Source organism: Scyliorhinus torazame, chromosome 15 (genome assembly GCF_047496885.1).
Source record: "Scyliorhinus torazame isolate Kashiwa2021f chromosome 15, sScyTor2.1, whole genome shotgun sequence".
NCBI classification, from domain to species: Eukaryota; Metazoa; Chordata; class Chondrichthyes; order Carcharhiniformes; family Scyliorhinidae; genus Scyliorhinus; species Scyliorhinus torazame.
Genome location: NC_092721.1, coordinates 140,846,361 through 140,871,928, shown reverse-complemented (window position 1 = coordinate 140,871,928; position 25,568 = coordinate 140,846,361). Strand labels below are relative to the sequence as shown.

Sequence of the window (25,568 nt, the reverse complement as noted above, 5' to 3'; positions counted from 1 at the left end):
AGAAGACAAAATACCCTTTTAACATAGAGACCAGGTTTAAATTCTCTAATGAGAGCAATTATTCCTTTGAAATCACCCAAATAAACACTCTTTAGCTTGCAGAGAGATCCATACACATCTGCTGGCTTTCGCTGCAGCTCTTCTCTCTGAAAACAAAACTAAAACCCCACTCTGTAGCAGCCTGCTCAAAAACAAAAGTAAAGCAGAAAGACAGCCCAGCTCCACCCACTCTCTGACATCACTGCAGTAATAAACACCTATTTCTTAAAGGTACACCCACTACAGTTCTATAAAAAAACACCCATTTCTTAAAGGTACTCTCACATGACAAGTACTTGATTGACTGCAAAATGTTTTAAAACATTCAGTGGTCAAGAAAGCCACTCTCTAAATGCAAGTTTTGTTTTTTTTCCTTTCGGTTGCAAATACAATACGCTTTCTCTTTTCTTTTTTATTAATATTTTTATTCTCCTTTTTCACATTTTCTCCCAAATTTACACCCACCAACAATAATCAACAACAAATATGTCAATCCCAATAACAACGATCCCACCAACCCCCAAACATTAGCCCGCCTGTTTACATAAACAAATGACAAAAAGGAATCTGGGTTTACCCATAGTCACCCTTAATACACACAGCCCCCCTCCCCACACACCCCCCCCCCCCCCCCCCACCCAACTAATGTTCGATGTTATCCAGTTCTTGAAAGTGCATAATGAATAATGCCCATGACTTGTAGAACCCCTCCATCCTTCCCCTCAGTTCAAACTTAACCTTCTCAAGAGTCACGAATTCCAACAGGTCCCCCCGCCACGCCAGGGCACAGGGTGGAGAGGCTGCTCTCCATCCCGGCAGGATCCGCCTTCGGGCGATCAACGAGGCATAGGCTACGATATCTGCCTCCGCACCCGTTTCCAACCCTGACTGGTCCGACACCCCGAATATGGCCTCACGGGGACCTTTGTCGTTAGCACCTCCTCCAGCAATGTGGAGGCCAGTTCCTCCGGGAAGCTCTGTATCTCCTTCCTGGCAAAATCGCTAACCTGCATGTACCTAAACATTTCTCCCTGTTCCAGCCCATACTTCGCTTCCAGCTCGCTCAATCCTGCAAACCGACCCCTAAGAAACAAATCTTTTAGCGTCTTAATCCCCTGACAATTCGCTTTCTCTCTGCTCATTCAATATTTAGCAAATATTGCCTAGGTTTGAGTTTCAAATTCTGAATGCTAGTTTGTATAGTTCAATAAAATTTACTGCCTAGAGCAATTGGTTATCATTTTCTATTTTTAGCTGGGGATATGCTGAATTCCCCTTTGTCTCCTGTGTTCTGCACACCTGGTCTGAAAATTCATAAGAATGTCTCCCAAGTTCCAGCAGATGAAGAAAGAAAATCAAATAACTCTGTATCATCTCCAGTATTGCCTCATTTTGAAACACCATGGCTGAAAAAGCAGTCTACTGTGAGTATGATCTTTAGCACAAATGTAAAACTATGAATGCAAGCACCCATATTATGTGATCTCACAGATCTATGACAGGTGAGGACCTTGAGAGGATTGTTATCACTAAGGAGGTAGTGATGGGCAAGCTAATGGGGCTAAAGGTAGACAAGTCTCCTGGCCCTGATGGAATGCATCCCAGAGTGCTAAAAGAGATGGCTAGGGAAATTGCAAATGCACTAGTGATAATTTACCAAAATTCACTTGACTCTGGGGTGGTCCTGGCGGATTGGAAGTTAGCAAACGTGACACCACTGTTTAAAAATGGAGGTAGGCAGAAAGTGGGTAATTATAGGCCAGTGAGCTTTACTTCGGTAGTAGGGAAGATGCTGGAATCCATCATCAAGGAAGAAATAGCGAGGCATCTGGATGGAAATTGTCCCATTGGGCAGACGCAGCATGGGTTCATAAAGGGCAGATCATGCCTAACTAATTTAGTGGAATTTTTTGAGGAGATTACCAGAGCGGTCGATAACAGGGAGCCAATGGATGTGGGTTTCCAGAAAGCCTTTGACAAGGTGCCACACAAAAGGTTGCTGCATAAGATAAAGATCAATGGCATTAAGGGTAAAGTAGTAGCATGGATAGAGGATTGGTTAATTAATAGAAAGCAAAGAGTGAGGATTAATGGGTGTTTCTCTGGTTGGCAATCAGTAGCTAGTGGTGTCCCTCGGGGATCAGTATTGGGCCCACAATTGTTCACCATTTACATAGATGATTTGGAGTTGGGGACCAAGGGCAATGTGTCCAAGTTTGCAGACGACACTAAGATGAGTGGTAAAGCAAAAAGTGCAGAAGATACCGGACGTCTGCAGAGGGATTTGGATCGGTTAAGTGAATGGGTTAAGTGAATACATGTTGACAAATGTGAGGTTATCCATTTTGGTAGGAATAACAGCAAAAGGGATTAATATTTAAATGATAAAATATTAAAACAGGCTGCTGTGCAGAGAGACCTGGGTGTGCTCGTGCATGAGTCGCAAAAAGTTGGTTTACAGGTGATTAAGAAGGCGAATGGAATTTTGTCCTTCATTGCTAGAGGGATGGAGTTTAAGACTAGGGAGGTTATGCTGCAAAATTCTTCTTAATATACATTTAATTTTCCCCCCCCCAATCTTATCCACCTTTCCTTCACCTTTCTCCTCTTTGCTTCCCCCTTCCCCTCCCCCCACACCTACAGTTCATCCTCTGATAGTTTCCCTGCTGTTTGACCTTTCACATCTTTTGTCCTCTCTGGGGACTGCCATTAACACTCTTTCCCCTTGGTTTCTGTGGCCATTAGCACCCGGTTTCCCTGGGTTTCTGTGGCTATGACTCATCTTTCATTCTCACTCCACAGTATAAATATTTCCCACTTTCTCTGTTAGCTTTGATAAAGAATCATCGGACTCGAAACTTTAGCTCTTTTCTCTCCCTACAGATGCTGCCAGACTTGCTGAGATTTTCCCTTTTGTTTCAGATTCCAGCATCCGCAGTAATTTGCTTTTCTCCAGGTTATGCTGCAATTGTATAAGGTGTTAGTGAGGCCACACCTGGAGTATTGTGTTCAGTTTTGGTCTCCTTACCTAAGAAAGGACGTACTGGCGCTGGAAGGTGTGCAGAGGAGATTCATTAGGTTAATCCCAGAGTTGAAGAGGTTGGATTACGAGGAGACGTTGAGTAGACTGGGTCTGTACTTGTTGGAATTTAGAAGGATGAGGGGGGATCTTATAGAAACATATAAAATTATGAAGGGAATAGATAGGATAGATGCAGGTGAAAGCAGAACTAGGGGGCAAAGCCTCAAAATAAGGGGAAGTAGATTTAGGACTGAGTTTAGGAGGAACTTCTTCACCCAAAGGGTTGTGAATCTATGGAATTCCTTGCCCAGTGAAGCAGTTGAGGCTCCTTCATTAAATGTTTTTAAGATAAAGATAGATAGTTTTTTGAAGAATAAAGGTTATGGTGTTCGGGAAGGAAAGTGGAGCTGAGTCCACAAAAGATCAGCCATGATCTCATTGAATGGCGGAGCAGGCTCGAGGGGCCCTATGGCCTACTCCTGCTCCTAGTTCTTATGTTCTTATCTGCAAATAGTAATTGCTGTCAAATACACCAATTACATGTTGATTTGATATGGCTTTGTAGAAAGATTAGCCAATTTTGTCAGCATTTTCCAATCACTGATCATTTAAAAGTCAGTATTGGCCTTTTTCCTACCTGTCCGGCTGCCTTTTTGCCTGTCCAAATGTCACTTTTCTCTTATACTCACTCAACAAGTGGAAGTAAAGGTTCTGCACAGATTTTCCAGCAAACGTACCAAATTGACTACGCTTGTCCCAAGAATATACTCTCGGTAGATATTGTGGTGAGAATGTCACTTTAAGAAATGGCAGTCTGCTAAAGTTACTGCAGTGATGTCAGAGTGTGGGTGGAGATGAGCTCTGGCTTTGCTTTTTAGTTTCACTTTGAGAAAAGCTTGGGTGTGTCTGTGTTTTTTTTTTTTGGTTTCGTTTCAGTGTTGAAGCTGCAGTCAGCCACAGAAGGTGTAATGTTGTTGCCTCTGATGTGCTTCTGTTAAAAGGTTATTTTTTATGTCTTATGGATGTTAAAAGGAAAGTAAGGATTACTGAGTGTTGTATTCTTTGGGGGTTGTATTTGAATTGATGGTTGCTAAGATGTTCACTTTAAAAAGGTTAACTTGAGTTCATAGAATAAACATTGTTTTGCTTTAAAAATTACTGTTAGATGTCTGCTGTACCACACCTGTAGAGTGGGCCGTGTGCTCCCTGTACCACAATCTAGTAAAAGTTGTGGATCAGGTGAACTCCAAGATACACTTTGGAGTTCTCTAAATCCTGGCCCATAACAATATGTTACGCTGGACGTGTGTGAACAGAAACATCTGCATGTTGATGTGTCTCAATGTCTACTGGAATTTCTAAATTGTTTTCTGCGATGCATTATTTAAAGCACTCTTGTTTAGATTTCTCAGCTGAATCAGCTGTTCTTGATTCTGCGGTACTATGAATGTAACTAAACGTCAAATGGTTAAAGCACAGAAGGAAGCCATTTGGCCCCTCGTGTCTGCTGACCTGTCTGCAAAAGCAACTCAATTGTTCCCACAGCCCTGCAATTTTTTCCCTTTTTCAGGTGCTGATTAATTCAGTTTTGTAACCCCTGATTGTATATCGCTCTACCGCAAACTCATTTCCGATCATAGCCACTCACTGGACATATAAAGAAGTTTTTGTTCATGCCATCTTTGGTATTACATAGGAACAGGATTAAGCCATTTAGCCTGTGGAACCTGATCCGCCATTCAATTAAATCATGGCTGGTCATCTACTTTCCCCTGCTATCTCTATATCTCTTGATGTCATTGGTCCCCCCCCCCCCCCCCCCCCCGATCCTGGGCTGCTGCTGCTGCCTTCTTTTTTCCATTCCATCTATCTTTCTGCGAGGTATTCGACGAACGGTTGCCACTGCCTGGTGAACCCTTGAGCCGACCCCCTTAGGACGAACTTAATCCGCTCTAGCTTTATAAACCCCGCCATGTCATTTATCCAGGTCTCCACCCCCGGGGGCTTGGCTTCTTTCCACATTAGCAATATCCTGCGCCGGGCTACTAGGGACGCAAAGGCCAAAACATCGGCCTCTCTCGCCTCCTGCACTCCCGGCTCTTGTGCAACCCCAAATATAGCCAACCCCCAGCTTGGTTCGACCCGGACCCCTACTACTTTTGAAAGCACCTTTGTCACCCCCATCCAAAACCCCTGTAGTGCCGGGCATGACCAAAACATATGGGTATGATTCGCTGGGCTTCTCGAGCACCTCGCACACCTATCCTCCACACCAAAAAATTTACTGAGCCGTGCTCCAGTCATATGCGCCCTGTGTAATACCTTAAACTGAATCAGGCTTAGCCTGGCACACGGGGACGACGAGTTTACCCTGCTTAGGGCATCTGCCCACAGCCCCTCCTCGATCTCCTCCCCCAGCTCTTCTTCCCATTTCCCTTTTAGTTCATCTACCATAGTCTCCCCTTCGTCCCTCATTTCCCTATATATATCTGACACCTTACCATCCCCCACCCATGTCTTTGAGATCACTCTGTCCTGCACCTCTTGTGTCGGGAGCTGCGGGAATTCCCTCACCTGTTGCCTCGCAAAAGCCCTCAGTTGCATATACCTGAATGCATTCCCTTGGGGCAACCCATATTTCTCGGTCAGCGCTCCCAGACACGCGAACTTCCCATCCACAAACAGATCTTTCAGTTGCGTTATTCCTGCTCTTTGCCACATTCCATATCCCCCATCCATTCCCTCCCCCCGGGGCAAACCTATGGTTGTTTCTTATCGGGGACCCCCCCAAGGCTCCAGTCTTTCCCCTATGCTGTCTCCACTGTCCCCAAATCTTCAGTGTAGCCACCACCACCGGGCTTGTGGTGTAGTTCCTCGGTGAGAACGGCAATGGGGCTGTCACCATAGCCTGTAGGCTAGTCCCCCTACAGGACGCCCTCTCTAATCTCTTCCACGCTGCTCCCTCCTCCTCTCCCATCCACTTACTCACCATTGAAATATTAGCGGCCCAATAATACTCACTTAGGCTCGGTAGTGCCAGCCCCCCCCCCCCCTATCCCTGCTACGCTGTAAGAATCCCTTCCTCACTCTCGGGGTCTTCCCGGCCCACACAAAACCCATGATGCTCTTTTCAATCCTTTTTTTAAAAAGCCTTCGTGATCACCACCGGGAGGCACTGAAACACAAAATGGAATCTCGGGAGGACCACCATCTTAACCGCCTGCACCCTCCCTGCCAGTGACAGGGATACCATATCCCATCTCTTGAAATCCTCCTCCATTTGTTCCACCAACCGCGTTAAATTTAACCTATGCAATGTGCCCCAATTCTTGGCTATCTGGATCCCCAGGTAACGAAAGTCCCTTGTTACCTTCCTCAACGGTAGGTCCTCTATTTCTCTACTCTGCTCCCCTGGATGCACCACAAACAACTCACTTTTCCCCATGTTCAATTTATACCCTGAAAAATCCCCAAGTATCCGCATTATTTCTGGCATCCCCTCCGCCGGGTCTGCCACGTATAGTAGCAAATCGTCCGCATACAAAGATACCCGGTGTTCTTCTCCTCCTCTAAGTACTCCCCTCCACTTCTTGGAACCCCTCAACGCTATCGCCAGGGGCTCAATCGCCAGTGCAAACAATAATGGGGACAGAGGGCATCCCTGCCTTGTCCCTCTATGGAGCCGCAAATATGCAGATCCCCGTCCATTCGTGACCACGCTCGCCATTGGGGCCCTATACAACAGCTGCACCCATCTAACATACCCCTCTCCAAAACCAAATCTCCTCAACACCTCCCACAAATAATCCCACTCCACTCTATCAAATGCTTTCTCGGCATCCATCGCCACTACTATCTCCGTTTCCCCCTCTGGTGGGGCCATCATCATTACCCTTAACAGCCTCCGTATATTCGTGTTCAGCTGTCTCCCCTTCACAAACCCAGTTTGGTCCTCGTGGACCACCCCCGGGACACATTCCTCTATTCTCATTGCCATTACCTTGGCCAGGATCTTGGCATCTACATTTAGGAGGGAAATAGGTCTGTAGGACCCGCATTGTAGCGGGTCCTTTTCCTTCTTTAAGAGAAGCGATATCGTTGCTTCAGACATAGTCGGGGGCAGTTGTCCCCTTTCCTTTGCCTCATTAAAGGTCCTCGTCAATACCGGGGCGAGCAAGTCCACATATTTTCTATAGAATTCGACTGGGAATCCATCCGGTCCCGGGGCCTTTCCCGCCTGCATGCTCCTAATTCCTTTCACCACTTCTTCTACCTCGATCTGTGCTCCCAGTCCCACCCTTTCCTGCTCTTCCACCTTGGGGAAATTCCAGCCGATCCAAGAAGCCCATCATTCTCTCCCTCCCATCCGGGGGTTGAGCTTCATATAATTTTTTATAAAATGTCTTGAACACTCCATTCACTCTCTCCGCTCCCCGCTCCATCTCTCCTTCCTCATCCCTCACTCCCCCTATTTCCCTCGCTGCTCCCCTTTTCCTCAATTGGTGCGCCAGCAACCTGCTCGCCTTCTCCCCATATTCGTACTGTACACCCTGTGCCTTCCTCCATTGTGCCTCTGCAGTGCCCGTAGTCAGCAAGTCGAATTCTACATGTAGCCTTTGCCTTTCCCTGTACAGTCCCTCCTCCGGTGCTTCCGCATATTGTCTGTCCACCCTCAAAAGTTCTTGCAGCAACCGCTCCCGTTCCTTACTCTCCTGCTTCCCTTTATGTGCCCTTATTGATATCAGCTCCCCTCTAACTACCGCCTTCAACGCCTCCCAGACCACTCCCACCTGGACCTCCCCATTATCATTGAGTTCCAAGTACTTTTCAATGCACCCCCTCACCCTTAGACACACCCCCTCATCTGCCATTAGTCCCATGTCCATTCTCCAGGGTGGGCGCCCTCCTGTTTCCTCCCTATCTCCAAGTCTACCCAGTGTGGAGCGTGATCCGAAATGGCTATAGCCGTATACTCCGTTCCCCTCACCTTCGGGATCAACGCCCTTCCCAGCACAAAAAAGTCTATTCGCGAGTAGACTTTATGGACATCGGAGAAAAACGAGAACTCCTTACTCCTAGGTCTGCTAAATCTCCACGGGTCTACACCTCCCATCTGCTCCATAAAATCTTTAAGTACCTTGGCTGCTGCCGGCCTCCTTCCAGTCCTGGACTTCGACCTATCCAGCCCTGGTTCCAACACCGTATTAAAATCTCCCCCCATTATCAGCTTTCCCATCTCTAGGTCCGGAATACGTCCTAGCATCCGCCTCATAAAATTGGCATCATCCCAGTTCGGGGAATATACGTTTACCAAAACCACAGTCTCCCCCTGTAGTTTGCCACTCACCATCACGTATCTGCCCCCGTTGTCCGCCACTATAGTCTTTGCCTCGAACATTACCCGCTTCCCCACTAATATAGCCACCCCCCTGTTTTTCGCATTTAGCCCCGAATGGAACACCTGCCCCACCCATCCTTTGCGTAGCCTAACCTGGTCTATCAGTTTCAGGTGCGTTTCCTGTAACATAACCACATCTGCCTTAAATTTCTTAAGGTGTGCGAGTACCCGTGCCCTCTTTATCGGCCCGTTCAGCCCTCTCACGTTCCACGTGATCAGCCGGGTTGGGGGGCTTCCTACCCCCCCCCCCTTGTCGATTAGCCATCACCTTTTTCCAGCTCCTCACCCGGTTCCCACGCAGCTGTATCTCCCCCAGGCGGTGCCCCCCCCGCCCATCCCCTCCCATACCAGCTCCCCCCCTCTCCCCAGCAGCAGCAACCCAGTAATTCCCCCCTCCCACCCACCCCCCGCTAGCGTAATTACTCCCCCCCATGTTGCTCCCAGAAGTCAGCAAACTCTGGCCGACCTCGGCTTCCCCCCGTGACCTCGGCTCGCACCGTGCGACGCCCCCTCCTTCCTGCTTCTCTATTCCCGCCATGATTATCATAGCGCGGGAACCAAACCCGCGCTTCTCCCTTGGCCCCGCCCCTAATGGCCAACGCCCCATCTCCTCCACCTCTCCTCCTCCCCCCATCACCACCTGTGGGAGAGAGAAAAGTTACCACATCGCAGGATTAGTACATAAAACTCCTCTTTCCCCCCTTTTTAACCCCCCTCTTTGCCCCCCACATTCGCCCCACCACTTTGTTCAAACGTTCTTTTTAATAACCCGCTCATTCCAGTTTTTCTTCCACAATAAAAGTCCACGCTTCATCCGCCGTCTCAAAGTAGTGGTGCCTCCCTCGATATGTGACCCACAGTCTTGCCGGTTGCAGCATTCCAAATTTTATCTTCTTTTTATGAAGCACCGCCTTGGCCCAATTAAAGCTCGCCCTCCTTCTCGCCACCTCCGCACTCCAGTCTTGATAAACGCGGATCACCGCGTTCTCCCATTTACTGCTCCGAGTTTTCTTTGCCCATCTAAGGACCATTTCTCTATCCTTAAAACGGAGGAATCTCACCACTATGGCTCTGGGAATTTCTCCTGCTCTCGGCCCTCGCGCCATCACTCGGTATGCTCCCTCCACCTCCAACGGACCCGCCGGGGCCTCCGCTCCCATTAACGAGTGCAGCATCGTGCTCACATATGCCCCGACGTCCGCTCCCTCCACACCTTCAGGAAGACCAAGAATCCTCAGGTTGTTCCTCCTTGCGTTGTTCTCCAGTGCCTCCAACCTTTCCACACATCGTTTCTGATGTGCCTCATGCGTCTCCATCTTCACCACCAGGCCCTGTATGTCGTCCTCATTCTCGGCTGCCTTTGCCTTCACGACCCGAAGCTCCCGCTCCTGGGTCTTTTGTTCCTCCTTTAGCCCTTCGATCGCCTGTAGTATCGGGGCCAACAGCTCTTTCTTCATTTCCTTTTTGAGCTCTTCCACACAGCATTTCAAGAACTCTTGTTGTTCAGGGCCCCATGTTAAACTGCCACCTTCCGACGCCATCTTGGTTTTTGCTTGCCTTCCTTGCCGCTGTTCTAAAGGATCCACTGCAATCCGGCCACTTTCTCCTTTTTTCATCCGTATCCAGGGGGGATTCCCTTCTGGTTTACCGCACAGTGTTTTTAGCCGTCAAAATTGCCGTTGGGGCTCCTATCAAGAGCCCAAAAGTCCGTTTCACCGGGAGCTGCCGAAACGTGCGACTCAGCTGGTCATCGCCGCACCCGGAAGTCCAACACGCTCAATGATTGTGCTTCCACAACCTCTGGTGTGAAGAACGATTCACTGCCCTCTGAGTAAAGAAATTCCTTCTCACCTCAATCATAAATGGCCTACCCTTTATCCTGAGATTACATCTCCTGGTTTTATATTCACCAGTCAGGGAAAACACCATCTACATCTACCCTGGTCACGCCTTGTAAGAATTTTGTAAGCTTCAATAAAGTCACCCCTCATTCTTTGAAACTCGAACGTATAAACCCAGTCCCCACTGCCTCCTCTTAAATATCCTGCCATCCCAGGTATTATTATTATTTTTTATTTTTTTTAAAATATATTTTATTCAAAAAATTTTGGCCAAACAAAACAATACAAAGGTTTTCCTTTTTTCAACACTAAAACAGTATAAATAACAGTGGCCATTTTAACAAATAAATAAATAATATGTAAACTAAATGGCAACTGCCATATCAAAAATAATAACTCTCCAAAAATAAAATCGAGCAATCCAATATACATAACCTGGTACAAATATCTATGCACAAACATCCCTGAGGACCCGCCCGGGCCCTCCCCCCTGGGTTGCTGCTGCTACCTTCCTATTTCCTTTATCGTTCTGCGAGGTAGTCAATGAACGGTTGCCACTGCCTGGTGAACCCTTGAGCCAAACCCCTTAGTGCGAACTTTATCCGTTCTAGTTTTATAAACCCTGCCATGTCATTTATCCAGGTCTCCACGCCCGGGGGTTTGGCTTCCTTCCACATAAGCAATATCCTTCGCCGGGCTACTATGGACGCAAAGGCCAAGACAATCAGCCTCTTTCGCCTCCTGCACTCCCGGCTCTTCTGCAACCCCAAATATAGCCAACCCCCAGCCTGGCTCGACCCGGACCCCCACCACCTTTGAAAGCACCTTTGCCACCCCCACCCAGAACCCCTGCAGTGCCGGACATGACCAAAACATGTGGGTGTGGTTTGCTGGGCTTCTCGAGCATCTCCCACACCTATCCTCTACCCCGAAAAATTTACTGAGCCTTGCTCCGGTCATATGCGCCCTGTGCAAAACCTTGAATTGTATCAGGCTTAGCCTGGCGCACGAGGACGAAGAGTTTACCCTACTTAGGGCAACTGCCCACAGCCCCTCTTCAATCTCTTCCCCCAGCTCTTCTTCCCATTTTCCCTTCAGCTCATTCACCATGATCTCCCCCTCGTCCCTCATTTCCCTGTATATATCCGACACCCTACCATCCCCCACCCATGTCCCTGAGATCACTCTATCTTGAATCTCCTGTGTCGGGAGCTGCGGGAATTCCCTCACCTGCTGCCTCGCAAAAGCCCTCAGTTGCATGTATCGAAATTCATTCCCTTGGGGCAACCCATATTTTTCCGTCAGCGCTCCCAGACTCGCAAACGTCCCGTCTACGAACAGATCTCTCAGTTGCACAACCCCAGCTCTCTGCCATGCTCCAAATCCCCCATCCATTCTCCCCGGGACAAACCTATGGTTATTTCTTATCGAGGACCGCACCGAGGCTCCCATCCTTTCCCTATATCGTCTCCACTGCCCCCAAATTTTTAGTGTTGCCACCACCACTGGACTTGTGGTGTATTTCTTCGGGGAGAACGGCAACGGCGCCGTCACCATTGCTTGTAGGCTGGTTCCCTTGCAGGACGCCATCTCCAATCTTTTCCACGCTGCTCCCTCCCCTTCTCCCATCCACTTACACACCATTGAGATATTGGCGGCCCAGTAGTATTCAGTTATGCTCGGTAGTGCCAGCCCCCCCCTATCCCTGCTACGCTGCAAGAACCCCCTCCTCACTCTCGGGGTCTTCCCGGCCCACACAAAACTCATGACACTTTTCTCTATTCTCTTGAAAAAAGCCTTCGTGACCATCACCGGAAGGCACTGAAACACAAAGAGGAATCTCGGGAGGACTACCAGTTTGACCGCCTGCACCCTACCCACCAGTGACAGGGGCACCATGTCCCATCTCTTAAAATCCTCCTCCATCTGTTCCACCAATCTTGTTAAATTAAGCCTGTGTAAGGTTCCCCAACTCCTGGCTATCTGAATCCCTAAGTACCGGAAATCTCTTGTTACCTTCCTCAGCGGTAAGTCATCTATTTCCCTGCTCTGCTCCCCCGGATGCACCGCAAACAACTCACTCTTACCCATATTCAATTTGTACCCCGAAAATTCCCCAAACTCCCTGAGTGTCTGCATTATCTCAGGCATCCCCTCCACTGGGTCCGCAACGTACAGCAATAATCCCATCTGCATACAAGGATACCCGGTGTTCTTCTCCTCCCCTGAGCACTCCCCTCCACTTCCTGGAGCCCTTCAGTGCTATGGCCAGGGGCTCAATCGCCAATGCAAACAGTAACGGAGACAGGGGACACCCCTGCCTCGTCCCTCTATGAAGACTGAAGTAATCAGACCTCTGTCTGTTCGTGGCCACGCTCGCCACCGGGGCCCTATACAGCAGCTGTACCCATCCGATATACCCTTCTCCAAAACCAAATCTCCTCAGCTCCTCCCACAGATAATCCCACTCCACTCTGTCGAATGCTTTCTCGGCGTCCATCGCCACCACTATCTCCGCCTCCCCCTCTGGTGGGGGCATCATCATTACCCCTAGCAACCTCCGTATGTTCGTGTTCAGCTGTCTCCCCTTAACAAACCCAGTTTGATCCTCGTGGACCACCCCCGGGACACAGTCCTCTATCCTCGTCACCATCACCTTGGCCAGGAGCTTAGCATCTACATTTAAAAGTGAAATGGGCCTGTAGGGCCCACACTGCAGCGGGTCTTTTTCCTTCTTCAAAATGAGCGATATTGTTGCCTCCGACATAGTCGGGGGCAGCTGCCCCCTTTCCCTAGCCTCATTAAAGGTTCTCGTCAAAAGCGGGGCCAGTAAGTCCATATACTTCCTATAAAATTCCACCGGGAATCCGTCCGGTCCCGGGGCCTTCCCCGCCTGCATGCTCCCAATTGCTTTTACCACCTCCTCCATCTCAATCTGTGCTCCCAGTCCCGCCCTCTCCTGCTCCTCCACCTTAGGGAATTCCAGCTGATCCAAGAAACACATCATTCCCTCCTTCCCTTCCGGGGGCTGAGCCATATATAACCTCTCATAAAATGTCTTGAACAGCCCGTTCACTCTCTCCGCTCCCCGTTCCATCTCTCCCTCATCTCTCACCCCACCTATCTCCCTCGCTGCTCCCCTCTTCCTCAATTGGTGGGCCAGTAGCCGACTCGCCTTCTCTCCATACTCATACTGTACACCCTGTGCCCTCCTCCACTGTGCCTCTGCCTTCCCCATGGTCAGCAGGTCAAATTCCACATGTAACCTTTGTTTTTCCCTGTACAGTCCCTCCTCCGGTGCCTCCGCATATTGCCTGTCCACCCTCAAAAGTTCTTTCAGCAATCGCTCCCTTTCTTTACCCTCTTGCTTCCCTTTATGTGCCCTTATGGATATCAGTTCCCCTCTAACCACCGCCTTCAACGCCTCCCAGACCACTCCCACCTGAACCTCTCCATTGTCATTAAGCTCCAAGTACCTTTCGATGCACCCCCTCACCCTTAAACATACCCCCTCATCCGCCAATAAGCCCATATCCATTCTCCAGAGTGGGTGCTGTTCTTTTTCCTCTCCTACCTCCAGGTCTACCCAATGTGGAGCGTGGTCTGAAATAGCTATGGCCGTATATTCCGTCCCTGTCACCTTCGGAATCAGTGCCCTTCCCAAGACAAAAAAGTCTATCTGTGCGTATACTTTGTGGACATGGGAGAAAAATGAGAACTCCTTACACCTAGGCCTACTAAATCTCCAGAGGTCTACCGCTCCCATCTGCTCCATGAAGTCCTTGAGTACCCTGGCCGCTGCCGGCCTCCTCCCGGTCCTGGACCTCGATCGGTCCAGCCCTGGATCAAGCACCGTATTGAAGTCTCCCCTCATTACCAACTTTCCCGCCTCCAGGTCCGGGATACGTCCCAACATACGCCTCATAAAATTTGCATCATCCCAGTTCGGGGCATATACGTTCACCAGAACCACCGCCTCCCCATGCAATCTGCCACTCACCATCACAGATCTACCCCCACTATCCGCCACTATGGTCTTTGCCTCAAACAGTACCCGTTTCCCCACTAAGAAAGCCACCCCCCTGTTCTTCGCATCCAAACCCGAATGAAACACCTGCCCCACCCATCCTTTACGTAGTCTGACCTGGTCTATCAGTTTCAGATGCGTCTCCTGCAACATAACCACATTTGCCTTTAATTTCTTTTGGTGTGCGGGTACCCGTGCCCTTTTAATTGGCCCGTTCAGCCCTCTCACGTTCCACGTGATCAGCCGGGTTGGGGGGCTCTTTACCCCCCCCCCCCTTTTGTCGACTAGCCATCCCCTTTTTTAACCCAGCTCCTCACCCGGTTCCCACGTACCCGTGTATCCCCCCGACGGCGCCCTCCCGCCTCGACCACCCCATCCCATAACAGCTCCCCCTTCTCCTTAGCAGCAGCAACCCAGTTAACCCCCCCCCTCCGCTAGATCCCTTTCTAGCGTAGTTGCACCCCCCATGTTGCTCCCAGAAGTCAGCGAACTCTGGCTGACCTCGGCTTCCCCCCTTGTCCTCGGCCCCCACTGTGCGAGGCCCCCTCCTTCCTGCGTCCCTGTTCCCGCCATAATTACCATAGCGCGGGAACAAAGCCCGCGTTTCCCACTCTGCCCCGCCCCTAATGGCCGGCGCCCACAGTTCCTCATACTCCCCCCCCCCCCCCCCCCCCCCCCCCCAAACATGGGGAAGAGAGAAAAGTTACAGGATCGCAAGATTAACAAATTGAAAAATCATTTCCCCCCCCCCCTTTTCCTCGCCCCACATATTCACCCCACCACTTTGTCCCAAAAGTTATTTCTCTCGCCAGACTATTCCAGCTTCTCGTCCACAATGAATGTCCACGCCTCTTCTGCCGTCTCAAAGTAGTGGTGCTTCCCTTGGTGTGTGACCCACAATCTCGCCGGTTGTAACATTCCAAACTGGACCTTTTTGTGAAGCACCGCCTTAGCCCGATTAAAACTTGCCCTCCTCCTCGCCACCTCCGCACTCCAATCCTGGTATACGCGGATCACCGCGTTCTCCCACCTACAGCTCCGAATTTTCTTCGCCCATCTGAGGACCGTCTCTCTGTCATTATAGCGGAGAAACCTCACCACTATAGCTCGAGGTATTTCCCCAGCCCTCGGTCTTCGCGCCAAAACTCGATAAGCTCCCTCCACCTCCAAAGGGCCCGTCGGGGCCTCCGATCCCATTAGCGAGTGAAGCATCGTGCTCACATATGTCCCGACGTCCGCCCCTCTGCGCCTTCGGGAAGACCCAGAACCCTTACATTCTTCCTCCTCGAATTATTCTCCAGTACTTCCAGCCTTTCCACACACCTTTTGTGCTGTGCCTCGTGCGTCTCTGTCTTCACCACCAGGCCCTGTATTTCGCCTTCATTTTCAGCAGCCTTTGCCTTCACGACCCGAAGCTCCTGCTCTTGGGTCTTCTGCTCCTCCTTTAGCCCTTCAATCGCCTGTAATATCGGGGCCAACAGCTCCTTCTTCAACTCCTTTTTCAGCTCTTCCACACAGCGCCGCAGGAACACTTGTTGGTCCGGGCCCCATAACAAACGGCCACCTTCCGACGCCATCTTGCTTTGAGCTTCCCTTCCTTGCCGCTGCTCCAGAGGAACCTCCGCAATCCGGCCGCTATCCTCTCCCTTAGCCATGCGTGTCCGGGGGGATTCCCTTCTGGTTTACCGCACAGTGTTTTTGGCCGTTTAAATTGCCGTTGGGGCTCCTATTAAGAGCCCAAAAGTCCGTTCCACCGGGAGCTGCCGAAACGTGCGACTTAGCTGGTCATCGCCGCACCCGGAAGTCCCATCCCAGGTATTAACCTGATGGACTTCAGTTGCACTCCCCCCTGAGGCAAGTGCAGTCCTCCTTGGATAAGAGGACCCAAACTGTACACAATACTCCAAGTGAGGTCTCACATTTTTTGTGTCTCACCAAAGCCTATATAACAGGAGCAAGACCTCTTTACTATTGCACTCAAATCCTTTGTGATGAAGGCCAAATTAACATTCGCCTTCCTAATTACTTGCTGCACCTGCATGTTAACGTTGTAACTCATGAACAAGGACACTCGGGTCTTTTTGGACAACCGCATTTCCCAATCGCTCATCATTTAAGAAATCTACCTTTGTTTTGTTTCTACCAAAGTGAATAACTTCACACTTATTCACATTATATTCCATCTGCCATTTTCTAGCCCATTCATTTGGCCTGTAGCAGGCCATTAACCTTTATTAAGAGTCCTGAGATTTTCAGCCCTTTGACTAACGGGACTGGTTTCCTCCATCTACTCTAACCATAACCCTCATGGTAGCACTTTAGCATAAATTATCCTAAGATCTTTCAAATGGGGAGAATGATATCAATATTTAACAAAATTTAGTTGGGTAAAGATATCAAGAGATATAAACCAATGGAAATTGTATGGAGTTTATTTATAAATCTAGCATTGAACATAAGAGTTTCTACATGGAGAAAGACTAGGTCCATCCATTTTGCTGCCTTCTATCTTATAATCAAATGGTACAAAAGTAATCGAGTTGTTAACTACACATAGCAATTAATTTGTCAGTTACTCTAGAACAAAATGAGACACGAGAAGCTCCAGCAACATAGAGCTTTGAGAACCAAGAGTCCAAAGTCACCTTTTTTCTCAAGCATACAGTTGTCATATAAATTCTCAAATTACATGTACTATACCTCAAAATGTGTTTATTTTTTTATTTATTTTTTTAAAAAACTTTTAATATGCATTTAATATGAACTGCATGTGCTGTGTTCCCAGTAAGTCTATTCCATACTGACTACTCGCTCACAGAAACAAGATTTTATGAACTGCAATTTGTATCTTTATTCCTTGTATCTAGGTTAGTGTACTTAGCTTTAACAATCCTATATTGTGTTGAATATATTACCAGAGAATATAGGAAACAATAACCATATTTCATGGTTCCATGTACCATGGGTGGCACAATGGGTAGCACTGCTGCCTCAGCACCAGGGGCCCGGGTTCAATTTCAGCCTTGGGTGACTGTCTGTCTGTGTGAAGTTTGCACGTTCTGCATGGGATTCCTCTGGATGCTCCAGTTTCCTCCCACAGTCCAAAGAAGTGCAGGTTAGATGGATTGGCCATGCTAAATTAGCCCTTGGTGTCCAAAGATGTGCATGTTAACTGGGGTTACGGGGGTAGGAAGGGGAGTGGGCCTAGGTAGGGTGCTCTTTTGGATGGTCAGTGCAGACTTGATGGACCGAATGGCTCCCTTCTCCACTGTAGTGTTCTATGGTTCTACGGCTCTTTGGTCACAAAAGTGGAAAATGACACTGCCAGTACGACGTCAAAAGAGTCTGATTGCCGCTCCAGTCCAATACATACTTTGAGTTACCATTATCTGCTTGCTGCTGTGGAAAAGTGAAATTCACGAGCTCTTTCTCCCTGGCAGGAAGGATGACAATTACAGCTAGATCTCTTGCTTTCCACTCAGCCTAGCCAATGGTGTAAAAGTATATTACCTTTTTGGTTGCTCGGAAGAGGAAAAATAACTTGGGAGGATATTCATTCTATCAAACAAAAGTTGTTCATAATTAAATAAAGTACAAATGGCACTGAATCTGCTTTTATGTAGGACACTTATGTTTTTCTTTTATATTAAAATTTTTATCTTTAGTGTCAATATTTTCAAAATGAAGAAACTACTACACTTGTAGAAAAAACTGCAGCAGATGGATTCAATTTGGAAAAACCTCAACCACCAGCCATTAGTTCCGAGAATTACTTTCTGAATGGATGCGACAAATCACCATCGCCTCCAGTAATGATGACTGACTGTGAATTTCCAAATACACCACAGGCCCCAGAAATGACCACAAAGATTACTGCAGATGTTCTTAAGGTTGGTTTTGTTTCTTTAAGTTTTCACTGCTCCAAGATTAAATAAAATTTACTAAAATGGTTCATGGAATAAAAACAGCACGTGCAGATTTTTTGACACTGTTTCTACTCTACTATCTTCTATCTTATGTTTAATTGGCAAGTAAATGTTACCAAGAAGGTTATAAAAAGAATTGGTTACATCAAGGTAGTAAGTGAAGACTGGAAATACTACAGAAAAGCCCTGAATTGAATTGGAGGGAAAAATGGTGTCCAGCAAAAAGATAATGTCAGTAAATATGTATAAAAGCAAATTAATGCAGATGCTGGAATCTGAAACAAAAATAGAAAATACTGGACAATCACAGCAGGTCTGACGGCATCTATGAAGAGTGAAGGGAGCTAACGTTTCAAGTCTGGATAACGTTTTGTCAAAACCTCGCACCCTGTCCCCTCATCGAAGACAGTAAATAGTTGAAGGTGGTGAATGGGATGCCAATTGAGTGCGATGCTTTGTCCTGGATGGTATCAAGATTCTTGAGTGTTGGAGCTGCATTCATTGAGGCAAGTGGAGAGTATTCCATCTCACTCCTGACTTCAGCCTTGTAGATGGTGGACACGCTTTGGAAGGTTATGATGAGTTACTTACCGCAGAATTTCCAACCTCTAACCTGCTTTTGTAGCCACAGTATTTGTACGGCTGATTCAGTTTCTGGGCAAGCAGTAGCTCCCCATACCCAAGATGTTGATTCAGCAATGGTAGTGCCATTGAATGTGATGAGATTAATAGATTCGCTCTTGTTACAGATTATCATTACCTGGCAATTGTGTGGATGTTACTTGTCACTTCCTGGCCCAAATCTAAATGTTGTCCATGTCTTGCTGAATCTGTGCACAGGCTGCTTCAATATCTGAGGAGTTGCAAATTGTGCTCAACATTGTGCAATCATCGAGCATCCCTATTTCTGGCCTTACGGAAGGAAGGTCATTAATGAAGCAGCTGAATATGGTGGGGCCTAGGACACTACCCTGAGGAACTCCTGCAGTGATGCCCTTGGACTAAGATGATTCCAATAACCATAACCATCTTCTTGTGTCCTAGGTGTGACTCCAACCAGTGGAATGTTTTCCCCCTGATTCCTATTGAATCCAGTTTTGCCAACGCTCTCTGATGGCTTACTATGTCAAAGCTGCTTGATATCAACGGCAATTACTGTTCTTTTTTTAAAAAATTAATTTAGAGCATCCAATTCTTTTTTTTTTCCAATTAAGGGGCAATTTAGATTGTCCAATTCACCTACCCTGCACATCTTTGGATTGTGGGAGTGAGACCCACGCAGATGCGGGGAGAATGTACAAACTCCACACGAACAGTGACCTGGGGCCGGGATCTAACCTGGTTCCTCAGCATCGTGAGGCAGCAGTGCTAACCACTGCACTGCCTTAGGGCAGTTACTCTTGCCGCATCTCCAGCATTCAGCTCTTTTGTCCATTTTGGTCAAGGTTGGAATGAGTGTGCTGGCAGAACCCAAACTGAGGGTCAATAAGCAGACTATAAACTGAGTAAGCACTGTCAATGACACCTTCCATAACTGATGATCAAGAGTAGACTGATGGGTCAGCAATTGGCCAACTTCAGTTTGTCCTGATTTTTAAGGACCAAACATACCGTGGCAGTTTCCCCCACTGTCAAATAGATGGCAGTGTTGTAGCTGTACTGGAACAACTTGACTAGGGGCATAGCTAATTCTGGAGCATGTCTTAGTACTGTTTTTGGAATGTTGTCAGAGCCCTCTAGCCATTGCTTATTATCATGTGGAATGAATTGAATTTGCTGAAGACCTCCAGAGGAGACTGAGATGCATTACTCTGCCCTTCTGGCTGACAAATGTTGCAAATGCATCAGCCTTGTCTTTTACACTGATGTGCTGAGCTCCTCCACCATTGAGGATGGGAATATTTGTGACGTCTCCTCCAGTTAGTTATTTAATTGCTCACCACCATTCCCGACTGGATGTGGCAGGACTGCTACAGATCTTGGATCTGATTGGTTGATTGTGGGATTGCTTAGCTTTGTCTGTTGAATGCTGCTTCTGCTGTTGACGTGAATAGACTGTAGTGTAGCTTCACAAGGATCACATCTCATTTTTAGGTATGCCTGGTGCTGCTCCTGGCATGCCTTTCTGCATTCTTCATTAAACCAGGGTTGATAGTAATGATAGAGCAGTGAAAACGTTACCAATATGGTTGAATAAAATTCTGCTGATGGCCCACAGCGCCTCATGGATGCCCAGTTTTGAGTTTCTAGATCTGTTTGAAATCTCTTCAATTTAACACAGAACAGAGGGTATCCTCAGTGTGAAATTGGGACTTTGTCTCCACAAGAACTGCAGAGTGATCAATGATACTGTCATGGGCAGATACATCCGCGACGTAGATTGGTGAGGGCTAGGACAAGTAGATTTTCCCTCTTGTTGGTTCTCTCATCACCTGCCTCGGATCCTGTGCAGCAGCTATGTCTTTTAGGGTTTGGTGCTACCAAGCCATAGTGATGGACAAGTCCCTCACTCAGTATATTCTATGCTTGTACCACCTTCAATGCTTCCTCCTAACTGGTGTTCAACATATAGAGTCCTCTTTCATCAGTTGAGAGGGGGCAATAGGTGATTATCAACGTGGCTCCTTTGTCCATGTTTGTCATGAAGCCATGAGATTTCATGGGGTCTAGAGTTGGTGTTCAGGACATCCAAGGTCAACTCCTTCCTGACTGTGTCAAACTGTTACTTGACAAGTCTGTGAGACAGTTAAATGTTGCCATTGTTGTTTCCAGTATCAAGACCTGGGTGGCCTGTCTGGTTTTATTCTTTATCAACTTTTCTGCAGCAGTTTAATACAATTGAATGGCTTACTACGCCAGTACAGAGGGCATTTCAGGCAAACACATTGCACTGGATCAGACCAGGTAAAGTAGATTTCCGCCCCTAAAAGACAGAAATTAGTGAACCAGGTGGGTTTTTACAACAATCGTCGATGGTTTCATAGTTACCGTTACTGAGACTAGCTTTCAATTTCAGATTTATTAATTAGATTTAAATTCCACCTGCTATCGTGGAGGCATTTGAACCTGTATCCCCAGAGAATTAACCTGGGCCTCTGGATTGCTAGTCCAGTGATATTATGCCACTGCCTCCCTTGTCTTGACTCAGAGCTGATGGTTGGGTCTGGTTGCCTTCTTGCCACATTAGTTTGCAGGTTTTCAAGTTGGAACTGATCTAATGTGCCATTATCAGCACCCTTGGCCATGGTCATCGCCATTTACATTCCCTTTGTCTTTTTGGTTACAACGTGTCCAGAATCAGGAACATTATTTTGGAACGCCAGAAGAGTCAACAGAATTTTTTGAGGGACAATGGACTGACAGGAGAAGGAGGACATTGAACATGGGAGGAGGTGTTTTTTTTGTTTTTTTTTTCCCCCCTTGGTGGTTGTTGGAGAACTGTTCTCTTTTATTTTGTGGGGCTTGGTGGCGGGATGCATGAGGAGCGTCAAGACTGAGTGCACCATTTTTCTCTGTTTCTTTGTTTCATGGTGGAGTGTGAATGGGAGGGTAGTTGGTTTGGAGGCCTTGGACGGGGGCTGCCAGGCTAGCTGTGTGGGTTAGTTAATGGGAGCATAGTGGGGGATGGTCAAGTGATTGGTATGGGGGTTGTTTTGTTTGGGGTGGTTGTTTTGTTTGGAGAGAGAGGGATGGGGCTGCTGACAATGCTGTGGCGCAGCTGGAAAAGGAGGATGGCAATGGACATCAAAGAGTGGACCTGGAGGATCGCATGACACAGGTGGGGGCAGGCCTAAAAAGGGATATGGTTGATCGGCGTGGGGGTGTTAGGGGAGCGAACCGCAGCCCTCCGCCGCCCCCTGCCCCAAGCCAGGCTAGTCACATGGAATGGGCTGGTCAAACGGTGACATGTGTTCGCACACCTGAGGCGTCTGAAGGCAGACGTGGCTTTTTTTACAAGAGACGCATTGAAAGATTGGGGATCCGACAAGTTTGAGGAAAGGATGGATAGGGCAGGTGTCCCATTCAGGACTGAACATTAAGACGAGGGGCTGGCGGTGCTGGTGAATAAGCAGGTAACATTCAAGATGCAAAGCTTTGTGGCAGATTCAGGGGGAGGTTCATGATGGTGAGTGGGAAGCTGGAGGGGATGCCGGTGGTTTTGGTAAATGTTTATGCCCAAAACTGGGATGACGTGGAGTTTATGAGACAGGTGCTGGGGAAGATCCCAGATCTGGACTTGCACCAGTCGAGCTTGAGTTCGGGAAGGTTAGGGTTAGGAGCTGAAGAGGTGTATGGAGCACATGGGGGGAGGAGAGGCAGGGGAGGTATTCCCAGATTGATTTCTTTGTGGTGGACAAGAAGTTGCTGGCAGGGGTGGTCAACTCTGGGAGATGGTTGTTTCAGACCACACGCCGCACTGGGTGGATTTTGAGTGGACCAAGGGGGGACCCAGCGCCCACAGTGGAGGCTGCATGTGGGTTTGTTAGCAGACGAGCAGGTGTACGGCGGATGAGGGCTGCCATCCGGGGACATGTGGTACTTAACGATACCGGGAAGGTTATGGAGGCACTCAAGGCAGTGGTTAGGGGGGAGTTTATTTCACAGATTTCAGAGAATTTACAGTGCAGAAGGAGGCTATTCGGGCCCATCGAGTCTGCACCGGCCCTTGCAAAGAGCACCCTACTCAAGCCACGCACCTACCTTATCCCCGTAACCCAGTAACCCCACTTACCCTTTTTTGGATACTAAGGGGAGACACGGGGAGAACGTGCAGACTCCACACAGACCGTGACCCAGCCGGGAATCAAACCTGGGACCCTGGAGCTGTGAAGCAGCTGTTGCTAATCACTGTGCTACCGTGCTGGGTGCACAGGGAAAAGGAGGAATGAGCGGCGATGGCAAGCCTGGTGGACGAGATTTTGAGGCGTGACAGGAGGTGCTCTGAGGTCCCGGAGGCTGGGTTGTTGAAGGAGAGTTTGGGCTGTTGTCCACCACAAAGGTGATAGGGCTGTTACGGAGGGGCAGTGTACAAGTACTGGGAGAAGGCAAGTAAGATGCTGGCCCACCAACTTGGGAAGCAGGAGGTGGCCATGGAGATTGGAAGAGTGAAGGACGGGATGAGAAGAGTGGTACTGGACCCGGTGGGAGTGAATGGGGTGTTCATGGAGTTTTATAGGAAGCATTATGAGTCTGAGCCCTGACTGTGGGGGGGGGGGGGGGGGAAATGTGGTGTTTTTTGGATGGTTTGGAGTTTCCCATGGTGGAGGAGGACCTGGTGGAGGGGCAGGGTGCCCCCATTGGGTTGACGGAAGTGATGGAGAGTAGGGGGTGATACAGGCAGGGAAGACTCCCGGGCTTGGATAGATTCCCAGTGGAGTTTGAAGTTCGGGGGGACTGGGGCCTCTGCTGGTGAGGACGTATAATGAGGCTACACTTTCGCAGGCGTCTATTTCCCTGATACTGATCCAGAGCAGTGTGGGCCCTACCATCTGATATCTTTGCTAAATGTGGATGCCAAGCTGTTGGCGAAGGTGCTGGTCTCGCGAATTGAGGACTGTGTCCCGGGGGTGATAGGTGAGGATCAGGCGGGGTTTGTGAAGGGGAGGGCAGTTGTCGGCGAATGTAAGGAGGTTGCTTATGTGATTATGATGGCCCGGAGGGGCAGGAAATGGAGGTGGCGGTGGCAATGGATGCAGAGAAGGCTTTCGACCGGAAGTATCATTGGGAGGGTTCGGGAAGGGGTTTGTGGATTTGTTCCGGTTGCTGTAAAGGGCAAGTGTGCAGATGAACCGGGTGAGCTTGGGGTATTTTGGGTTGCACCATGGGCCAAGGCAGGGGTGCCTGCTCTCCCCATTGCTTTTTGCCCTGGCGATAGAGCCATTGGCAATGGCGCTTAGAGTATCGAGGGGTTGGAGAGAGATTGTGAGAGGGGGGGGCGTGGGCTGTTGAGCACAGGGTTTCTCTGTATGTGGGTGGCCTGTTGTTGTATATTTCGGGCCCACTGGGGGACATTGGTAGAATTATGAGCACTTTGGAGGACTTTGGTGGGTTTTTCGGATACAAGCTGAACATGGGAAAGAGTGAGGTGTTCCCGATTGAGACCTGGGTGCAGGAGAGGAGGTTGGGAGAGCTGCTGTTCAAGGTGGTGGGGGTGAGTTTCAGGTACATGGGCATCCTTGTGGCACAGGGTTGGGTGCAGATGCATAAGTTGAATCAGGCTCAGTTGGTAGAGCAGATGAAGGATTTGAAGAGGTGGGATATGTTGTTATTGTCGCTGGAGGGGTGAGTGCAGACAATGAAGATGACAGTGCTACCAAGGCTCTTGTTTGTATTTCAGAACCTCCCGATCTTCGTCTCAAAGTCATTTTTTAAGAAGGTCAATGCGTTGAATTCGGGGTTTGTGCGGGCGGGGAAGACCCCACAGGTCAAGAAGGCGTTTTTAGAGCGGTTCGGGGACCTGTTTGTCGGGGGCAGCTTTGCGAGCTTAGAGGACTTGGTGTCGCCCAGCGGGTTTAGATACTTAAAGGTCCAGGACTTTGTGAGGAGACGGGTGCCGTCCTTTCCTGGGTTGCCGACTTTGGGGTTGCAGGATGAGGTGCTGTTGAGGGAGGGTGTAGGGGAGGGGAAGATGTCTGAGATTTATAAGGAGCTGATGGACTGGGAGGGAGCCCTGATAGGGGAAGTTAAACGGAAATGGGAGGAGTTGAGGGGGGGGGGGGGGGGGGGGGGGGGGAAGAGACAGAGGCCGGGATATGGGAAGAGGCCCTTCGGAGGGTGAATGCATCGTCGACATGTGCAAGGCCTTATTCAGTTTAAAGTAGTTCACAGGGCACATATGACAGTGGCGAGGATGAATAGGTTCTTTGAGGGAGTAAAAGATAGGTGTGGGTGGTGCGAGGGAGGCCTGCGAAGCATGTCCATATGTCCTGAGCATGTCTGAAACTGGAGGGATTGTGGCAGGGATTTGCGGACGTAGTGTCCGAGGTGTTGGGGGTGACGATGGCCCCGGGCCCAGTGGTATCGATATTTGGGCTGTCGGAAGACCCGGGAGTCCAGGCGGCGAGAGAGGCCGATGTCTTGGCCTTTGCCTCCCTGATAACCTGAAGAAGGACTTTGCTTGGGTGGAGGGACTCGGAGCCGCCGAAAACGGGGGTGTGGGTGAGCAACCTGCCGGAATTCCTGAGGTTAGAAAAGATTAAGTTCGTCTTGAGCGGGTCGGTTGATGGGTTCGCCCAGAGGTGGAAGCTGTTCATCAACTTCTTTAAGGAGGGTTGAGGTGTCAGCAGAGGGAGGGGGGTTAAAATGGGGAAGGCAG

General features: G+C 48.8%; 1 protein-coding gene across 3 annotated transcripts in view; it reads left to right on the top strand.

Moving 5' to 3' along the window:
• The window catches only part of ska3 (spindle and kinetochore associated complex subunit 3), an 88,965-nt gene that overhangs the window by 50,966 nt on the left and 12,431 nt on the right, over positions 1-25,568 (top strand). For all 3 annotated transcript variants that reach the window (XM_072476843.1, XM_072476845.1, XM_072476844.1), the window contains 2 exons: positions 1,294-1,463; positions 17,993-18,217. In XM_072476843.1, the coding sequence (XP_072332944.1) occupies positions 1,294-1,463; positions 17,993-18,217 (395 nt within the window). The remainder of the gene's footprint in view (positions 1-1,293; positions 1,464-17,992; positions 18,218-25,568) is intronic.